At 34.4% G+C, this 16,082-nt stretch overlaps 5 protein-coding genes across 6 annotated transcripts; 1 reads left to right on the top strand and 4 right to left on the bottom strand.

Annotated features, from left to right (window-relative positions):
- Positions 1–298: 298 nt before the first annotated feature.
- LOC127246967 (rhodanese-like domain-containing protein 6) lies at positions 299–5,407 on the bottom strand. The gene is made up of 9 exons (XM_051268646.1): positions 5,154–5,407; positions 4,880–5,041; positions 3,919–4,024; positions 3,496–3,691; positions 2,829–2,910; positions 2,580–2,662; positions 2,003–2,135; positions 1,686–1,824; positions 299–1,153 (listed from the first exon to the last, which is right to left on the bottom strand). The coding sequence occupies exons 1-9, from the start codon at positions 5,340–5,342 to the stop codon at positions 414–416; spliced, it is 1,830 nt and encodes a 609-aa protein (XP_051124603.1). The 5' UTR covers positions 5,343–5,407; the 3' UTR covers positions 299–413.
- A 1,108-nt stretch (positions 5,408–6,515) lies between these two features.
- On the bottom strand, positions 6,516–7,169 carry LOC127246540 (3'-5' exonuclease-like). The gene has a single exon (XM_051267980.1). It carries the CDS (start codon positions 7,167–7,169, stop codon positions 6,516–6,518), a length of 654 nt encoding a protein of 217 aa, XP_051123937.1.
- Positions 7,170–8,897: 1,728 nt separating this feature from the next.
- LOC127246805 (transcription factor bHLH150-like) lies at positions 8,898–9,662 on the top strand. Its single transcript, XM_051268379.1, has one exon. It carries the CDS (start codon positions 9,006–9,008, stop codon positions 9,525–9,527), a length of 522 nt encoding a protein of 173 aa, XP_051124336.1. The 5' UTR covers positions 8,898–9,005; the 3' UTR covers positions 9,528–9,662.
- A 1,626-nt stretch (positions 9,663–11,288) lies between these two features.
- On the bottom strand, positions 11,289–14,503 carry LOC127246901 (uncharacterized). 2 transcript variants are annotated; one of them, XM_051268535.1, is made up of 3 exons: positions 14,316–14,502; positions 12,611–13,372; positions 11,289–11,633 (listed from the first exon to the last, which is right to left on the bottom strand). In XM_051268535.1, the coding sequence occupies exons 1-2, from the start codon at positions 14,386–14,388 to the stop codon at positions 12,615–12,617; spliced, it is 831 nt and encodes a 276-aa protein (XP_051124492.1). In that variant the 5' UTR covers positions 14,389–14,502; the 3' UTR covers positions 11,289–11,633; positions 12,611–12,614. The 2 variants fall into 2 exon arrangements, with proteins under 2 accessions (XP_051124492.1, XP_051124493.1); XM_051268536.1 differs by lacking the exon at positions 11,289–11,633 and adding an exon at positions 11,649–12,305 and having other exon boundaries at positions 14,316–14,503.
- Positions 14,504–14,971: 468 nt separating this feature from the next.
- Positions 14,972–15,576, bottom strand: LOC127246899 (histone H2A.1). Its single transcript, XM_051268534.1, has one exon. It carries the CDS (start codon positions 15,524–15,526, stop codon positions 15,107–15,109), a length of 420 nt encoding a protein of 139 aa, XP_051124491.1. The 5' UTR covers positions 15,527–15,576; the 3' UTR covers positions 14,972–15,106.
- Positions 15,577–16,082: the final 506 nt, after the last annotated feature.

The following is a 16,082-nucleotide window of genomic DNA, read 5'->3' as shown; positions in this document are numbered from 1 at the left end:
TTATTATTATTATTTGTTTATATCAGTGGCATAAAAAGCAGGTCAAGAAAATATATACTAAATAACTAATATATGAATATATAAATACGTCAAAATTATAGACCTATTTTTTTAAAGCCATATGTTGCATGTAATTTACAATTATTTGGGTAATTCTCCGTTTAAAAAAAAAAAAAAGGACTTATTTAAATCTACAAATTAATCATTCACAAGTAACTCCTACACAAAAGTCAACAAATGTAACAAAAAGCATCAATTTTTAGTCAGCAAATTTTTTTGTTTGTTACCACGCAAGACATAATCCTCCAAAACCACTAATATTACACCATGAATCAATTTAGGCTATTCTCACAGTTAATCAAATCAAACAACTAATATCACACCCTGAATCTAGCAGTTGATCCAAATATAAATTACAGGAATTGCTTTAAAAAATCTTTGATCTCATCAATGTATGGAGCTCTCGTCGGAATCATATGACCGACATTGTGTTCGATAATCACCCGACTGTCCTCCCGGAACAAGGCAGCCAGCTGTTGACTAGCCTGGCAATCGATCTGCCTGTCTCGACCCTCTTTGCTTCCAAAAATGTGAAGCGACGGGCAATCAATCGACCCATCAGCATGTCCTGCCATGTCAACTGCAAAACCCGAGCACAAAATTATAAACCTAAAATCCCCGAGCTTCTCCACGCCTGCACTAACTAAAGCAGCCATGGCAGCACCCTGAGAGAATCCGAGTATCCCATCAAAGGGCCCTAATTGAGAAAATACAGTTTTCAAGTATTCGATGGACTTTTGGAACCCCTCAGTTTGTTGCTGATATTGCAGAGAGTCGAATGGAGTTTCAGCGGCTTTCCATCTGTTGTCAAGATCTATGTCGTGTTCAGAGGCAACCAGCCAGGCAAACTTTTTATTGCATTGGGCGGAGGATGGAGGCGGTTGTGGTGAGGTGGATTTTGCATCGGCCGGGGGAGGTTGGTAAATGAAAGGTAATTGGTGTGGGGCATCCACGAACACGAGTTCTGCAATGTTCTTGAGTTTCTTGGCGAGTGATGCTGTTCTTCCTTTGAAACTGGAAGCATTCTGCCGGAAGCCATGCAAGCATAAAATTCGAAGCTTTTTCATTGACTTGGTTGTGGCAGTACATTGTCCTGCATAATGCACAGATTTTATCTTTTAGCTAAAATGGTACGGAGCTCTGACATCATGGATAGCAAATAAATGTACATTATACAGCAGTAGTAGATTTTATCTCTAAGGTGAGAGAATCCTCAGCTGTAGAGTACCACAGACACCAGTCCCCTCAAATAGATTTGTATGTACATATATATATATATATATATTTGAGGGGGTAGGGTGGGGGCTGAGGATCCCCCAGTCTGAAAGTGTTACTAAGCACAATAATGGCAGTTCAATAAAATAAAATTGCAAATTAAAACTGTGAAACAAACCTATGCAAAATAAAATCATAAAAAATAACTTATTTTTCAAAACACTGCAAATTGCTTTCAGGTCTTTTGGTGATTATACTTTCTCGGAATTTTTGAATAACATAAGGATGATATTAGGTGATTTTGTTATTTTTTCTTTTTGAATTGAATTTTTAAATTACTTTGTATTTTACATTAGAACAGTTTGCAAATTATGGCAGCGGATCAATACTGTTTAGATTACAGAGCATACCTTCGGTCACTTGAAGCTTGCTTAAACTTTGATCGTGAGGTTCTGATGCATTTTCAGACACATCATCTGGGTCAGAAATTGGAGGGATAGGCTTGTCATGTTTCTGGCATAATTCACAAACATAGGAAGAATTCTTTTCCTGCATCAAGTAATAGCATAAGTCTAAATTGGCTATTTAGAAAGCAAAACACTAATAATATAAAATAAAAATAGAGGATTATAGCATTGACAGAATGTAAGCCAACATGAAATAATCCACTATACCCCTTCTGATCCCAATATCCATGGGTTTAAAGTATTGTAAATAGATTCCATACCTGACAACTATCACATATCAACACAAGCATCCTACAGTGGGTACACCGACAGCGAGAAGTGTAGTCATCAAAAGACACACCACAGAGAAGGCAAGCTCCCAAGATGCTAGTATTTGAGCTCCCAACCGAAACACTAGAACAAAAGAACAATCTTGATATAAAAGAGTTTAAGGAAATCGACATCTTTTCTGCAAGGAAATCTTAATCTAAGTTAATATAATTCCCCAATGATATAAAACTGATTGTTACTAGTTCATATAGATTACAGCCTTCATCAAATCTCATGCTAGAGGATAACCGAAATAAAGATAACTAGTTCAAACCAAATGTGCAAAGAGTAAGTTTGTAGGTTGCAACTTTATATAGCATAAAGTAGCTTGTATAGTTGAACAGTTCAGCAATCAGATTACAACACAAATTGAAATTAAGAATTTGAAATAGATCGTTATCAAAAAAAAGAATTTGAAATAACCTCTGACTTCTAAAAGCTTGAAAAGTTATGCACGACTAATGTTCAGTAAAAATAAGGCATGAACCATCAGCTACGCAACGTAATAGAAAGAAATTGAAACCATACCGATGGTCAAAAACAAAATTTTTTCCCTTGAAAAATCCTCCATCAGGAAATTGTTCCATATATCTTTGAATTCCACCATATAACTGCAAATAATCCACATTTTGAATATCAGGATCATAAAGATCATAACTGCAAATAATCAAACTTCACTCCAGGCAATCAAATAACAGCCAGCAATAGAAGTATACACCAATAAGACATACAACAAAAGAAATGCATAAGAAAAGAAATATGGCAATTGTTCAGCACCTGATAAACATTTTCAAAGCCAGGACCTTTTGATCTGATATATGCTGATGCCATCTCGCATCTAATTCCTCCAGTACAATACCTTTTCAGAAAGAGAAAATTGATTACATATATTCACAGATAACATAGGTGATGGATGATTCACTGAAAAAGGCGATACAGAATTACTCAGAAGACTTGAAAGCAGCATAGGTTAGAGGAAATAGGAAATAGACACAAATTCAGCAGGGATAGAAAACCAATTTGCAAGTGAAAAATGCCATGAACAAAGGACCAGAAGAGAGGGAATAAAAGAGATTATAAATACCACAGGTTAATGCCACCCAATGGAATTATGAAATATCTTTCCATCAATGCAAATGTAGAAGGATATGTAATTCACCAAGAAGAAAGTAAAAGATAAACAACACTAGAAAATAGAGAGAATACAAAGCAGACAAAGAATGCTGTGTTTGTTAGCAAGTATGATAAGCAGCAAAGAACATCATGACATCACTCATGCAAACAGGAAACACATATCATCATTCAAGAGTATTAGAGCCATGTATGTATAATCAGATATTACAAGTCAATGGTGCACTTCTTTTGATAGTCTCAAGGTGCATATATCAAGAGTATTTTATTTTCGCAATTACTGCACATGCTGTATTTTAACAGATATACTCACATAAGGATATTGTTCCCTCGCAATTTATCAGAATTGTTGTCTATCCAGTAAGGTAGGTCGCTGTACTGCCTGATCTCTGGATCCAGGGTTTGGACATCTGCATTATCAAATTTCCCTATTCTTGTCTCATACAAGTTCCGCGCATCTAACAGTATCAATTTTTTGTCAGAACAAGAAGTCTCCTCTTCACACTTCCCTGATAGAACAACCAAAACATCCAACATGAAAGGGAAGCCAAAGATATCTGGATTAGTTCGTACTTCCCAGGATTACCACATAAAGTGAATGAAATATTCTCATGAATGCTTCATGCATTTGGATATTTATATTAGTTCAAATACTGAGGACCCCAAATCCAATTGATGTATATGAACTTGTTAAGACAATGAAAAAAAAAAAATGAAGCAAAAGGGCAATAAATACCTGCATTTTGAAGTACAGAATGAAATTCAGCTGCAGAGAGATGCTTCCCAGCATTTGAAATATCAGGAGACGTCAACAGGGGATGAGAACTTAAAGTCACCAATTCCTATGGACAGTGAGACAACCTGTTTCAGCTTGATTCTGAGGGAAAAAGCAAATGAAAATCTCAACCACTCTAAGACTTTCAGAAGGGTCAAACATTATAAGTTGGCTCAGAAGATTGTAACCGTTACGGACAGTGGACAGCAAGACACGCATGCTTGCATGATTGATTCTAGCATAAACTAAGTATTCCATTTGTTTATCAAACATGTCAGAATTACTATTTAAGTTGACCCCTCCAGATAACAAGAAAACATCAGAAAGTATTATAATGATCTTTTAATAGTCTCCTGTTACAAATTTCATAAAGAAAAATTCCAACCCCTGTTATAACAAAATTCTATATTTTCGCTCACAAAATCCTTCTATTTCACATTAGTTTCCTTTCTTTTCATTCAAACTAAATTTTTTTATGCCAAATTACTTCCTTCTCTCATCAAACAAATAAATTAATCCAGTTAAATACTGCTATTAAACATTGCCTAACCACAACACATAGGTATACCCCATTTAATATATGCTATCTTTAACCTACATGTGGGCACACAAAATGTCAGAATTCAGTTTCCACAGTCTAATCAATTTCAGCACTACACTAGAGATGCCTATCAGGTTAATGCAGTCTTCAATTGTCAATCCTGCTTACATACCTGGTGAAAAATAATTCATTTTCACTTTGCACTGTTTCACCCAAAAAACTCAACGAGTGGGAAACCCATAAATAACTAGTGCCATTCAATCAAGTCAGGTTGGAATAATTTCAGCAGGACAGGAGCAAAAATACATAATCTATACCCAGCTGATTGTGTCTAAACATCGATTGCCTTAAAATATGCAGGTAAGCCAAATTCCTAACAACCTTGACAATCCGGATAGACAATGAAGTGAATCCACATTCTCTAGCAACTTGATCATTCACCGGCTCAAAGCAAGACGCAAGCTTGAAATCCGTTCCTTCAAACAAGGCATTAGATTTCACTGCCTCAATATGCTTCTTCAATGCCAACAATCTCCCGCCAACCTGCACACAAACACCAAGGTTTACCCATGTAAAAAGAACACGTAAAATGGATAAGTTAAAACACTATTTCGGTGAATATGTGAGACTTGAAGAAATGGAAGCATCGAATTACAGTGACGTTGACACCGTGGGGGGAGAGGCGAACGCGGCCGAGGAGGGAGAGGAAGGAGCAATTAGAGTGGTAGAAATCGAAGAGATTTTGGAGATGAGGAATTTCAGCGTATTTGTAGTACAACAATACACCGTAATCCTTTCCATTTTCCTCGTCCTCCAAATGCGAATCGACTCCGTTCTCCACCATTGTCGAGACGAATTAGAAGCTTTTTGTCAGCCGTTAAACCCTAAATCGGATTTGGGGATTTAGAACAATTTTGCACTTTAACGTTTAAAATAAAATTAAAAAAAAAATACTATAGGGTGTGTTTGTTTATAAAGTTTTGATTTTAATTTTATTATTATAATTTGTTTTCTTAAAACAAATATTAAATTAAATATTTATCTTTAATTTTTTATATTACATTAAGGGTGTGTTTGTTTGGAGCATTAAATTGGATTTACACTGTTCATTCAATTTTTTTTTCTTAAAAACATCAAATCAAACACTTATTTCTCATTTCTTATATTATATTAAAAATTAATTTTACATTCATAATATCACATCAATATCTATTTATATCACTATCATACATCAAATTCAAAATTTTTACTGTTGAAATCCCAACTCAAAATCCAAACCCCCAGACAAACACACCCTAATATTACTTTTAATTAAGCATCAATACATACTTATATTATATTATATTATACAATTAATTTAATTCAACATTTAAATATTTAAAACTCATCCAGAACCAAAACATTACATACAACAGCACCCTATATGGGCTATGGTACTGATTTTATAGATAATTGAAGAAAATAATATAAATGTATATTAAATATAATAAATAAAATTTAAGTAACATACTTTATTTATAAATTTATATTCTATTTCATATATATTTAAATTTTTATTTATTTGTATTATAAAAACTATCACCCTCCACAGAATAATAAATATTGTATATATATTTTTTACCTTTTAATTACACAATGAAAATTAATAATATATTTTAATTTTATCAGAGAAAAAAAAGAAATGCTAGGCAGAATTTCTCAGCAATACGTCAGCTAAAAAATGAACAATACAAATTTTGGAGTTTTATACAATTTGCACAGTAAAAATTTAAATCTGAGTTGAAAAAACACACTTAAATAAACATTTTTGTAATAACAAAAGCCATAATAATTAAAATCAAATTCCATTAAACAACACTGAAACGAAACCAAAAGAAGCTCCAAAACAACACCAACAAGAAAACACAACAACAGCAAACTGACAAACCAAACATAGAAAAAAAAAAAAAAAGATAAAACCTTCGATCCAACGAAGGTTGACACCCAACAAGTCAACGACCCAAAAAGTCAAACCCAGTCACGCCTTCTCAATAAAAAGCTTGTGCCCAATCCTATAAGAAGCAAAAGCATCAATACAAGCATACTCAATCTGCGCCTCACTCAAAACCCTAATTTCCCAATTACTCATGCACACGTGACGCGGCTTCTTCATCGCCATTCCACAAATCTCCTTCGCCAGATCCTTCAGCCCCGGCCGCGAGAATCTCCCCGGCCACCGGAGCTTCGCAGCGTCGCGAATGTCGCCGCACCGCGCGCAACTAAGCCCGTACTCGGCGCTCAGCTTCCTGGCGTCGTCGGCGACCTCGATTCCGACGAACGTGAAATTAGGGTTCATCAGAAAATCCCTAATTGAAATGGGGACTTCGTCCATGTAGAACAGCTGCAGAATCAGGCATTTGTCTGCGATGCAAAGCTGCAGAGTGGCTGATTTGTTACTCATCGATTTGATCTGGTGCGGACGCCACTCGACGTCGAGGCCGACGACGGCGGGGGCATCGCCGTACAGGGAAGTGATGTCAGCGACCCAGGCGGCGGCGACGGCGGCCTTGTCGGTAACCGTCGTTTCTATGGCGGTTCCGGCGAAGGTCACGACGTATTTGGAGGTCGCTGCATTGTAGGAAATGGAAGAGGAATTGAGGTAAGGATCTGCTCTTAAGAAACTGTTAGACATCTTTGATTTAATTTAATTTAATTTTTAAATTTTAGGTGTGACAGTTTGATTTGTTTTGGAGTGATATATATAGGGCTCTATTTTATTGGACAAATCAATGATAGTAATTGTGGAAATACGAAAGGTCTAACTATCTTTAGTTACTATTTAATAAGAAAACCCTAATTGTGAGCAAGAAAAGTTGTGAACTTGTTTTTTTATTTAATTAAAAATAAATAAATAATGAAAAAAATTGTGAACAAGAAAGGAGATTAAGTGATTTTTACATATATAAGGGCTACACTAGTTATATTTGTTTGTATTTTTTTATTTATAATTTGTTTAAAAAAATTACTTTGTTAAATTAGATTGTATTCAAAATACTCCCTCCCATAATTAAAATATTCATTTATTTTTTCACCTAATTTTAAAAATATTAGTATTATATTGGATATAGTAGGAATAGAGTAAAAATGACTAAAATAACCTTATTAGTATGTATGATATAAAGGTAATGACATTTATGTAATATATTATAAGTTGTAAGGGTATTTGTAATGTTAGGCAGACACTACAGTAACTAAAAAAAATAGATATTTTATTATGGGACGGACTAAAATGGAAAAATGAATATTTTCTATGTTTTTTTAATCGAAAATTTCATTAAAATCCAAGACACTGTTTAATAAATTAGTTGCCTTTCCACGAATTTCAAGTATGATTTCTCGTTAATTTATTTATTACGGTTCGCCTTTCCATTCTTCACATGTCTATTTTTTAAAAGTGCATTAATTATTTAACAAAAAATATTATTATTGTCGGGAACGAACAAACTACATGTAAAGTTAAATATAATAAATAGTTGAAAAAAAAATCCAACACTAAGTTAAAGATTTACAAACCCTTTGTCGGCCTTCTTGTTTGGATAAAATATTGTTTGTTTGTGTTTTTTTTTAAGAAAGTATACATTGAATCTGCTCTCATGCTTAGCTTGGCTGTTTTTATTTGTTTGTAATCGCATGTAAATTAAACGTGTGTATAATTACAATATCAAATCAAAATTAATATTATTTATTTTATACGATTTTTAATAAATAAAAAGTATATAATTTATTTTCACAAAATACCATTATTATATATATTGTCCAATGCGGAACGACCTAAATAAAAGAATCCATTTTTTATTATATTTTAAATAAATTTTTTATCAAACTTGATAACCTTCAAATTAGATTAAAACAAATTACACTATGCGACGCGACAAACAAAATCTAAAATATTTAATTAATGAATTACTAAATCAGCGTGACTAACGTTAGTAGGATTGAAGTCTGGGACCCAAAGAGTGATAAAATTTCTTCTTTTGAATTAAAGAAAACCGGTAGAAAAATACTAACATGTGTGTGGGCCCTCACCATCGTTATGGTTCCATGCTACACCCATCAAAGTTTTTTTTTTTTTATATATTTATATATTCGAATTTTATTTTTATATTTTTCTTATTATATTTTTATAATTTTTTTTAACAAATATTATAAGTTATTAATGAAAATATTTATGTAATTTTTTTTAATTATATTATATTTTAATATAATAATTAATAAAAGAGTTCGTGGGAATGCAAGAAAATCAAAGGACGTGTTGTTTGTCGTTTTCTTCACTCTCTCTCTCTACCCTTTCTCACTCTTGATGGAGTGTAATTTTGATCACATTACATAACATTTACACAGCCCCACAATTACAAAGAGCACGACCACAAGAAGCAGTCCTCTTCCAATTCTGCCATTTCCATACCTTAAAGAATCCCACCCACTTTTTCTCCCATTCCCATACCACACTTTTTCTTCTCCACCCACAATGCCGCCAGAACCGCCGCCGCCGCCGCCGCCGTCTTCCGCCGTGGGTCAAAAACGGCAACGATCCACGCGGTGGAGGACCGGCGCCGAGCAGCAGATCTATTCCTCAAGGCTCGCCGGAGCACTCCGCCGCCCTTTCTCCGCCGCCTCCGTCCGCCGCGCCGCCGACCGACTCCTCGCCGTCTCCGCCAAAGGCAGAACCCGCTGGAGCCGCGCAATTCTCACGGGCCGGTTTAGCCTCACGAGGACCGGCTCGACCGGGAAAAGACACAGAAGAGCCGGTCCGCCAAAACCAGACGTTGGGATTAAGAAGCCGGCTCCGAGCCGGAAGAGGCTTCCACCGCTGCAGCGGAAAGTTAGGGCGCTGAGCCGGCTTATCCCCGGCTGCCGGAAGCTGTCGCTGCCGAATCTTCTAGAAGAAACCGCGGACTACATTGCGGCTCTGGAAATGCAAGTTAAAGGCATGGCTCAGCTCGCCGGACTTCTAAACGGCGGCGTTTCCGGCGGCCGGGCAGCCCGTTGATGTGTGCCATGTTGTGTTTATTTAATTTTCTTTTTCTTTTTTCTTTTTTTTTTGAGGTTAACTCACCTGTTGAAGAAACTTCTGTCCATGATATCTTCGTCTTCACCATAATTAATAAAATTTAAATTGTATTTATTTTGTATTACAATCAAATTTTTAAATATTGGTCTTTAACTTCTCTGATAAAATAGTATCATAGCTATACATATATATATATATTAAGATAAATTTAGATTTGAATGTAAATATATATGCAATTGAGAAGTATGATTTTTAAGTGTATATATGGGCACTTCTTTTGTCCATGATCAGTACGATGATTTTTATGGTAATTCTTTTAAAATGAATTTCATTAAATATATATATTTTATTATTATTATTTTAAAAATTGTTCGAAACTCCTATACAGATCTTATTTAGACAAATGTTTTTGTTAAAATAATATTTGTACTGTATAAAATGACGCATATAAGAGTGTTCAATTGTTGCAATTATGTCTCTTATTTAAACTTTCATTTGCTTTTAAAATACCATTATTAGGTCATTTTATTTGATTTTATTTTTATTTGTTTTTTGAAGTGAAAGTAAGTATTGTACTTATATGATATTTTAAATAAAAATAGATTTAATGGTATGAAATGCGTAGGTTTCATGGATATTGTATTTAATAATGATATGATGGCATTAAATGAAGAACAATACAACCAATTCAGGTTGAAGTTAGATAGCCAAATTCTAGTGTGGCCTAATTAAACGTCTCTTTCTTATTATTTAAATTAAATTTGATTAAATACCCTGAAATACCTTAATAGAAAAGTTACCTATATAAGTAAACAATTACTATAATTTTGACCATGTAACACATTTGTTCATTTTACAGGATATATATATATATAGTTACAAGTCCAACACCTACACCATTGGGTCATCTTTTACAGGACCATCATACTATTTTATTGTAATATGTAAATGTAATATGTAAACATGTTCCGTATATTAATATTATTTGATGGTTTGCTTCTTCTTTTTAAGTTTTTGTATATTTTGTTTTAATATCCTTTTTAGATGAACTAAAATTTGATTTTAGATATTTGTATTTTTTTTCTAGAAAAAGAAAGATTGATATGCAAAATTTCTTTACAAACCCAATATTTATTAGAGTTTCTCTTTAAGAATCGAATCCAATCTAATCTATTATATAGTATAATTTAATTAAGGTTGATATGGATGGTAACAAACAAAATAAAAAGGCAAACCTTAAAAAGAGCAAAATGTGACAAATAAAGAAGGCAAGAAGACACTTCTCATGTGATTCAATGTAATGAGACCCACAAATGTATGAATTATTTTCACATGTGAGAGATAGTGCCAAAATTTCAAACACACACACATATATACAGGGAGAGAGAGAGAGAGGCATATGCATTCATGTGACTGGTTTCAGAAAGTGTTTGATATATATGGGTTTTGGGGTAAATGGCAACTCCAATGTAATTTCAAAATTTAGCTAGCGCAAAAATTTACATTAAGCTGCGAAACAGTAAGAGAATTATGGATAATTTTGTAACACTTTTTCACTTCATACAAAAAACACTAGAGAAAGAGAAACAATGATGCCCCCACACAATCAAAATCAATGTTAGTAAAAGTTTCAATTGAATTTCAACTATAAAAAAAATTAATTGAAATTTAAACAACAGCAATAATAAAAATAGAAGGATACACAACACATCTGCAACAGAACACATCCTAAGTTTGTAGACAAAACTCCCAAAGTAGATATTTTTCAACAAGAATATCATTCATTTCCCGATCAATATATCAAATTCATCCAAAAAAAAAAAAACTAAGAAAATCTAATACTACATGTTTATACAGTGTGAGAAAGCTAAGGTGAATATTCAAAGAATCTAAAGCTCTGATAACTGTTTTACATTCCAACAGACAAATAAATCAGTTTAGAAAACCATCTACTCACCATATGTAGCGTATGTATGAGCAAGTGCATCCATCGGAGCATTGATCCACCGGCTGTTTAGTAGTAGTTTAAAGCAAGTTCTGTAATCTGTCCGACAACCCTCTTATCGTTTTCACCTCAGAATTTCCCTGTGGTTTGTAAAAACACTACATTGAATGAACCATGACTGAAACATACAGCAACACAGAATGTTCGTTGTTCTAGAAGATATTCTGAGGCTTTAAGGATCTAATTTCTTCATAACTTCCCAGTTCCTGATGCCCCATTAGTCAAAAACTTGTGATTCTTCCTAAATTTTATTGCTAACACAGAAATAGGTATCCCACATATGGAATAGCAATGTGCCGTTCAGCTGGAATCAAATTCGAGCCATTTATGGCTCCCTTTTTAACTCTTTATTTTGGTACAGTTGATCGAAATGGAAACCAAACTCAAACACCAAATACATGTAAACATGAGGTGAAAAGAATACTTTTCATCAGCTTAGCAGATAACCTTATTGAACTATTAATCATCGTTAGATCAGACACTCTCGAATAAATACAATTTGGATTTCTAATACATGAAATAAAAAAATATATGTAAAGAATATCGTCATCATCTACTAAGCCTTTATTCCACTATGAAGAGTCTTTCCTATATGGATCAAATGTCACTGATTTTTAATGCATATGAAGGTCTCCTATACATACAACTAAACTAATGTGCTTCTCTCACATTCTCACCGATTGCTGCTGGTCACACCTTCCTTGTAATGCATTATTTCCACCATCACTTATTGACCACCCATATCCTCTATTCTGCAACAACTTATGGAAAAGATTTTAATGCCTCTACTCATTCAATGATCATAACCATTACATCTGTAGAATATACACATGTTGGGACTGACATTTTGTAAGCATATAGCAATTTCATCAATCAGTTATTGGTCAAAATGGATCTTGTGTAAAATCGCTCCCAACTCCAACTTATATCCTACCGCATATATAATCTACCATTACTCGTACTTTTTCTAATACTCTCAACACTTGTGTAAAGAATACATACTAAAAAGCAATGTATGATCTGCACAGAAAAATGTACGAATAATTGAGTATTTTACCTTCTTAAAATTCATCATGTGCATCAAAAATCTCCTCAGGTGGGGTGGGGTAGCTGTTGGACTCATCCGACATACTACTGGATTCTTGTGAATAGAAATCTTCAGGCACCTGTTCTTCTACAAATGAATCTCCAGCAGCCTCAGAACTACCAACTTCATTGCGATCAGAAACTTCACCACTAGAAGAGTCCTCAGAAAGTTCAGTTTCGGGTGATTGGACAAACTGCAGAAGGTATTCAACTCCATTGACAACATCATACACCATCAGCCCAATTCTTCCTCCAACCCAACTACCCAAATGACTTCCCACTAAATACCCGAACCTGCCAAATCTCTGCTCTCCAATAACACCTATAGTGTAAGTACCGAATAAGGTACCTGTGCCCCGAAGAAATCCTTCTGTTAGAGTACCGCCAAAGTAAAGTGCTTCAAAAAAATCCCACCCCGAAGAAACAATAGGCCCGATAATGCGCTTGGCTTCTTGCTTGGCTAGCTTGGCAGCCTTTGCTCCTTCTTTCTGGGCTACTTTGGCTGCCTCTTTAGCAGGCAAGCCTTGGGCTACTGCATCGGCCAACGCAGCCTCAATTGCTTGATTCCTTCTGCTCTCCATGTGCATAGCTCTAATGTTGTAGAAATAGAGCTTCACACCTTCCTTTACTACACATGCAAGTGTTCCAGTATTCCCATCAAAGCAATTCAATATCGTAAATTGACCACTTTTTGATGCAGCTTCTTCTCCAACCATGAGCCTACACTTTTCAGCTGTACATGAAAAATAAGGGATATGAACAGGACAGAGCTAAAAAAACATGGGAAAATTGCAGCAATAATAGAATTTTCAATGTTTGGATGTCATTTTGGAACCAAAAACAACATCAAAAGACACAATCAAACTAAAAAAATTAATCTTCTCCTTCTTAAAACAATTAAATGAAAATAAATAAATAACTAACAAGTTCAATGGTAAAGATAGACAACAAAACTATAATGTAAATATATTGAAAACTTATTAATAGACAACAAAACTATAATGTAAATATATTGAAAACTTATTACACGTTAAATATTGAATGCAAATTTTGCTGAATAATGGAATAGATATGTTAAACCACAAAGAAAAACCTTTGAACAATCACTGCTCACTAGTCAAATTCCACAAAGAAAAACTTTTGAACAATCACTGCCCGCTAGTCAAATTCAGATTCAAGTTCATTCCTACTCCCAAAACAAATATAATCACATGTATATTTCACAAATAACCATGGCAATGAGTTAGCACTGTACAAATTAACAAACAGCATATAAAACTTTGCACACTTAACATACTTCAATATTACAACTAAAGCACCCCAAAAGAATGTAAGATCGCAATACAGTATTCACATACTCAGAGTTTTAAAAAATAAACAATAAAAGTTTCACATCCTTCATCCCTGATAAATCGCTTTTCAGTTACAATGCACATACACAAAAGAAGTGTCCGCAAGAAGAGGGGAAAACGCTCAATGACTCCAAAGTTGACCAATTTTGACCCGAATTAGCCAATCTCTCGCCATTTCTACGGGTTTCAGCGGAGAAAAGGATAAAAGGTACAGTAAATACTACACATAGTTCCAGTCAATTGATCGAAGAGGGTACTTAATTCAGAGAGCAGAAAATTTATAAGAGAAAAATTACGATTAAAAAGATAATCGCGTTACCATACCAGTGATGCTGAGAGCAACGACGGCAGCAATGAAGAGCAGAAACTGAACCCTCTTCTTCTCAAAAATCTCCATGAAAATTGTTGGATCAAGATGGTGCTTGCGTGAAGAAGGGAAGATGAAGATAGGTGGTTACTTGAGGCGCCTCTCAAGTCCTCAACTGTAGGAAAAGAATCTCGGTTAGCTTCTCACGCTTTCTATCTAGTTGCTTGCTTGATTAATTAATTAATTATTATTTTGGAAATTTATTTATTATTTTAGTCTTCAAAACTTAATGATTTTGTTTTCGTATTTATATTTTAATATTAATTATAAAAAATATAGCAAAATTATTTTTATCCGTATTTTATAGCACACTATTATAATAATATTTATATATAATATTAAATACAATAATAAAAAAATAAATAAAACTTGTAGCGATTAGGAAGAAAAATAAATAATATTTATTAAAATAAAAAGAAATAACACATGCTAATAGCAACAAAAATAATTTTTAAACATTTAGTCCATATTTTTTTATTATAATCTTCTCTTAAAATTTGTTATTTTTTTAAATATAATTATGTATTTTAATTTTTATTAATATATTAATTATATTTTATTTTTTGCTTGCTTATAATAATATGTACCATTTATATGGAAAAAAAAAAATTAATTAACAAGAACTAAAAATTTTGGTTTATAAATTTCCATGGAAGTTTACTCTTATTCCAAAGTAAACATTAATTATGTATCCGAATCCAAAAACAAATTCGACGCAATATACATACATATAGATATAATGATAGGTTTAAGCTTTCTTCGGCGATTTCGTAGCCTCCGTAGAAGAAGAAGATTTCTTAGGGAGAAGCACAGGATTAATGTTGGGCAACACACCGCCATTGGCGATCGTCACTCCTTGCAGCAGCTTCCCCAGCTCATCGTCGTTCCTAATCGCCAGCTGCACATGCCGAGGGATAATCCTTCCCTTCTTATTGTCCCTCGCTGCATTCCCCGCCAGCTCCAGCAACTCCGCCGCTAGATACTCCAGAACCGCCGCCATGTAGATCGGAGCTCCGGACCCCACGCGCCGCGCGTACCGACCCTTTTTCAGAAAACGGGCGATCCGACCCACCGGAAATTGGAGCCCCGCCTTCACCGATTTCGGTATCGACTTCTTCCGCTCGCCGCCTCGCCTTCCTCCGGCGCCAATCTTCGTGGTCGTCTCCATTTTTGGTAATTTGGTTTGATTTCTTCGCGGTTTTAGGTTTTGGTGGTTAGTTTGTGCTGTGTGGGGTTTTTTTATAGCTGCTTCGTGATCCGGGTGGTTTTGAATTGACCAATGGGGATTGGCCTTGGCTGGATCTGTTGGATGGCTGAGATTTAATTGATCCAACGGTGGAGGTGCGCGATCCTTGTGGTGACGTTGTCGACCACTCAGGCGGTTATGTTCGAGATTGGAATATTTTTCCCCTCTGTTCTTAATCAATCTTGCGCGGGAAAATATTAATTATTTTAAACAATTTTGAATATCTTTAAATATTATATTGTGAAAAAAAAAAAAAAAATTAATGTTAGTATCAAATTGGAGTATATATAGACATAGCCAAAATTTTCCAAAATTTTCACTAGTACTAAACCGTTACCCATACCCAACACATAAATATAGAGAGAGATCAATATGCTAGTACTAAACCGAACCGCCGGCTTCTGTGGTTCCATCTCTCTTTAGAACCAAAACTCGAATCGAACCGAACCGAACCGTCAGTCAGTATTATCCGGTTTTA

This window comes from Andrographis paniculata, unplaced genomic scaffold (genome assembly GCF_009805555.1).
Source record: "Andrographis paniculata isolate CXL003 unplaced genomic scaffold, ASM980555v1 Contig30END, whole genome shotgun sequence".
NCBI lineage: Eukaryota > Viridiplantae > Streptophyta > Magnoliopsida > Lamiales > Acanthaceae > Andrographis > Andrographis paniculata.
The sequence above is the reverse complement of the archived record's forward strand: the minus strand, read 5'-3'. Positions and strand labels throughout refer to the sequence as shown.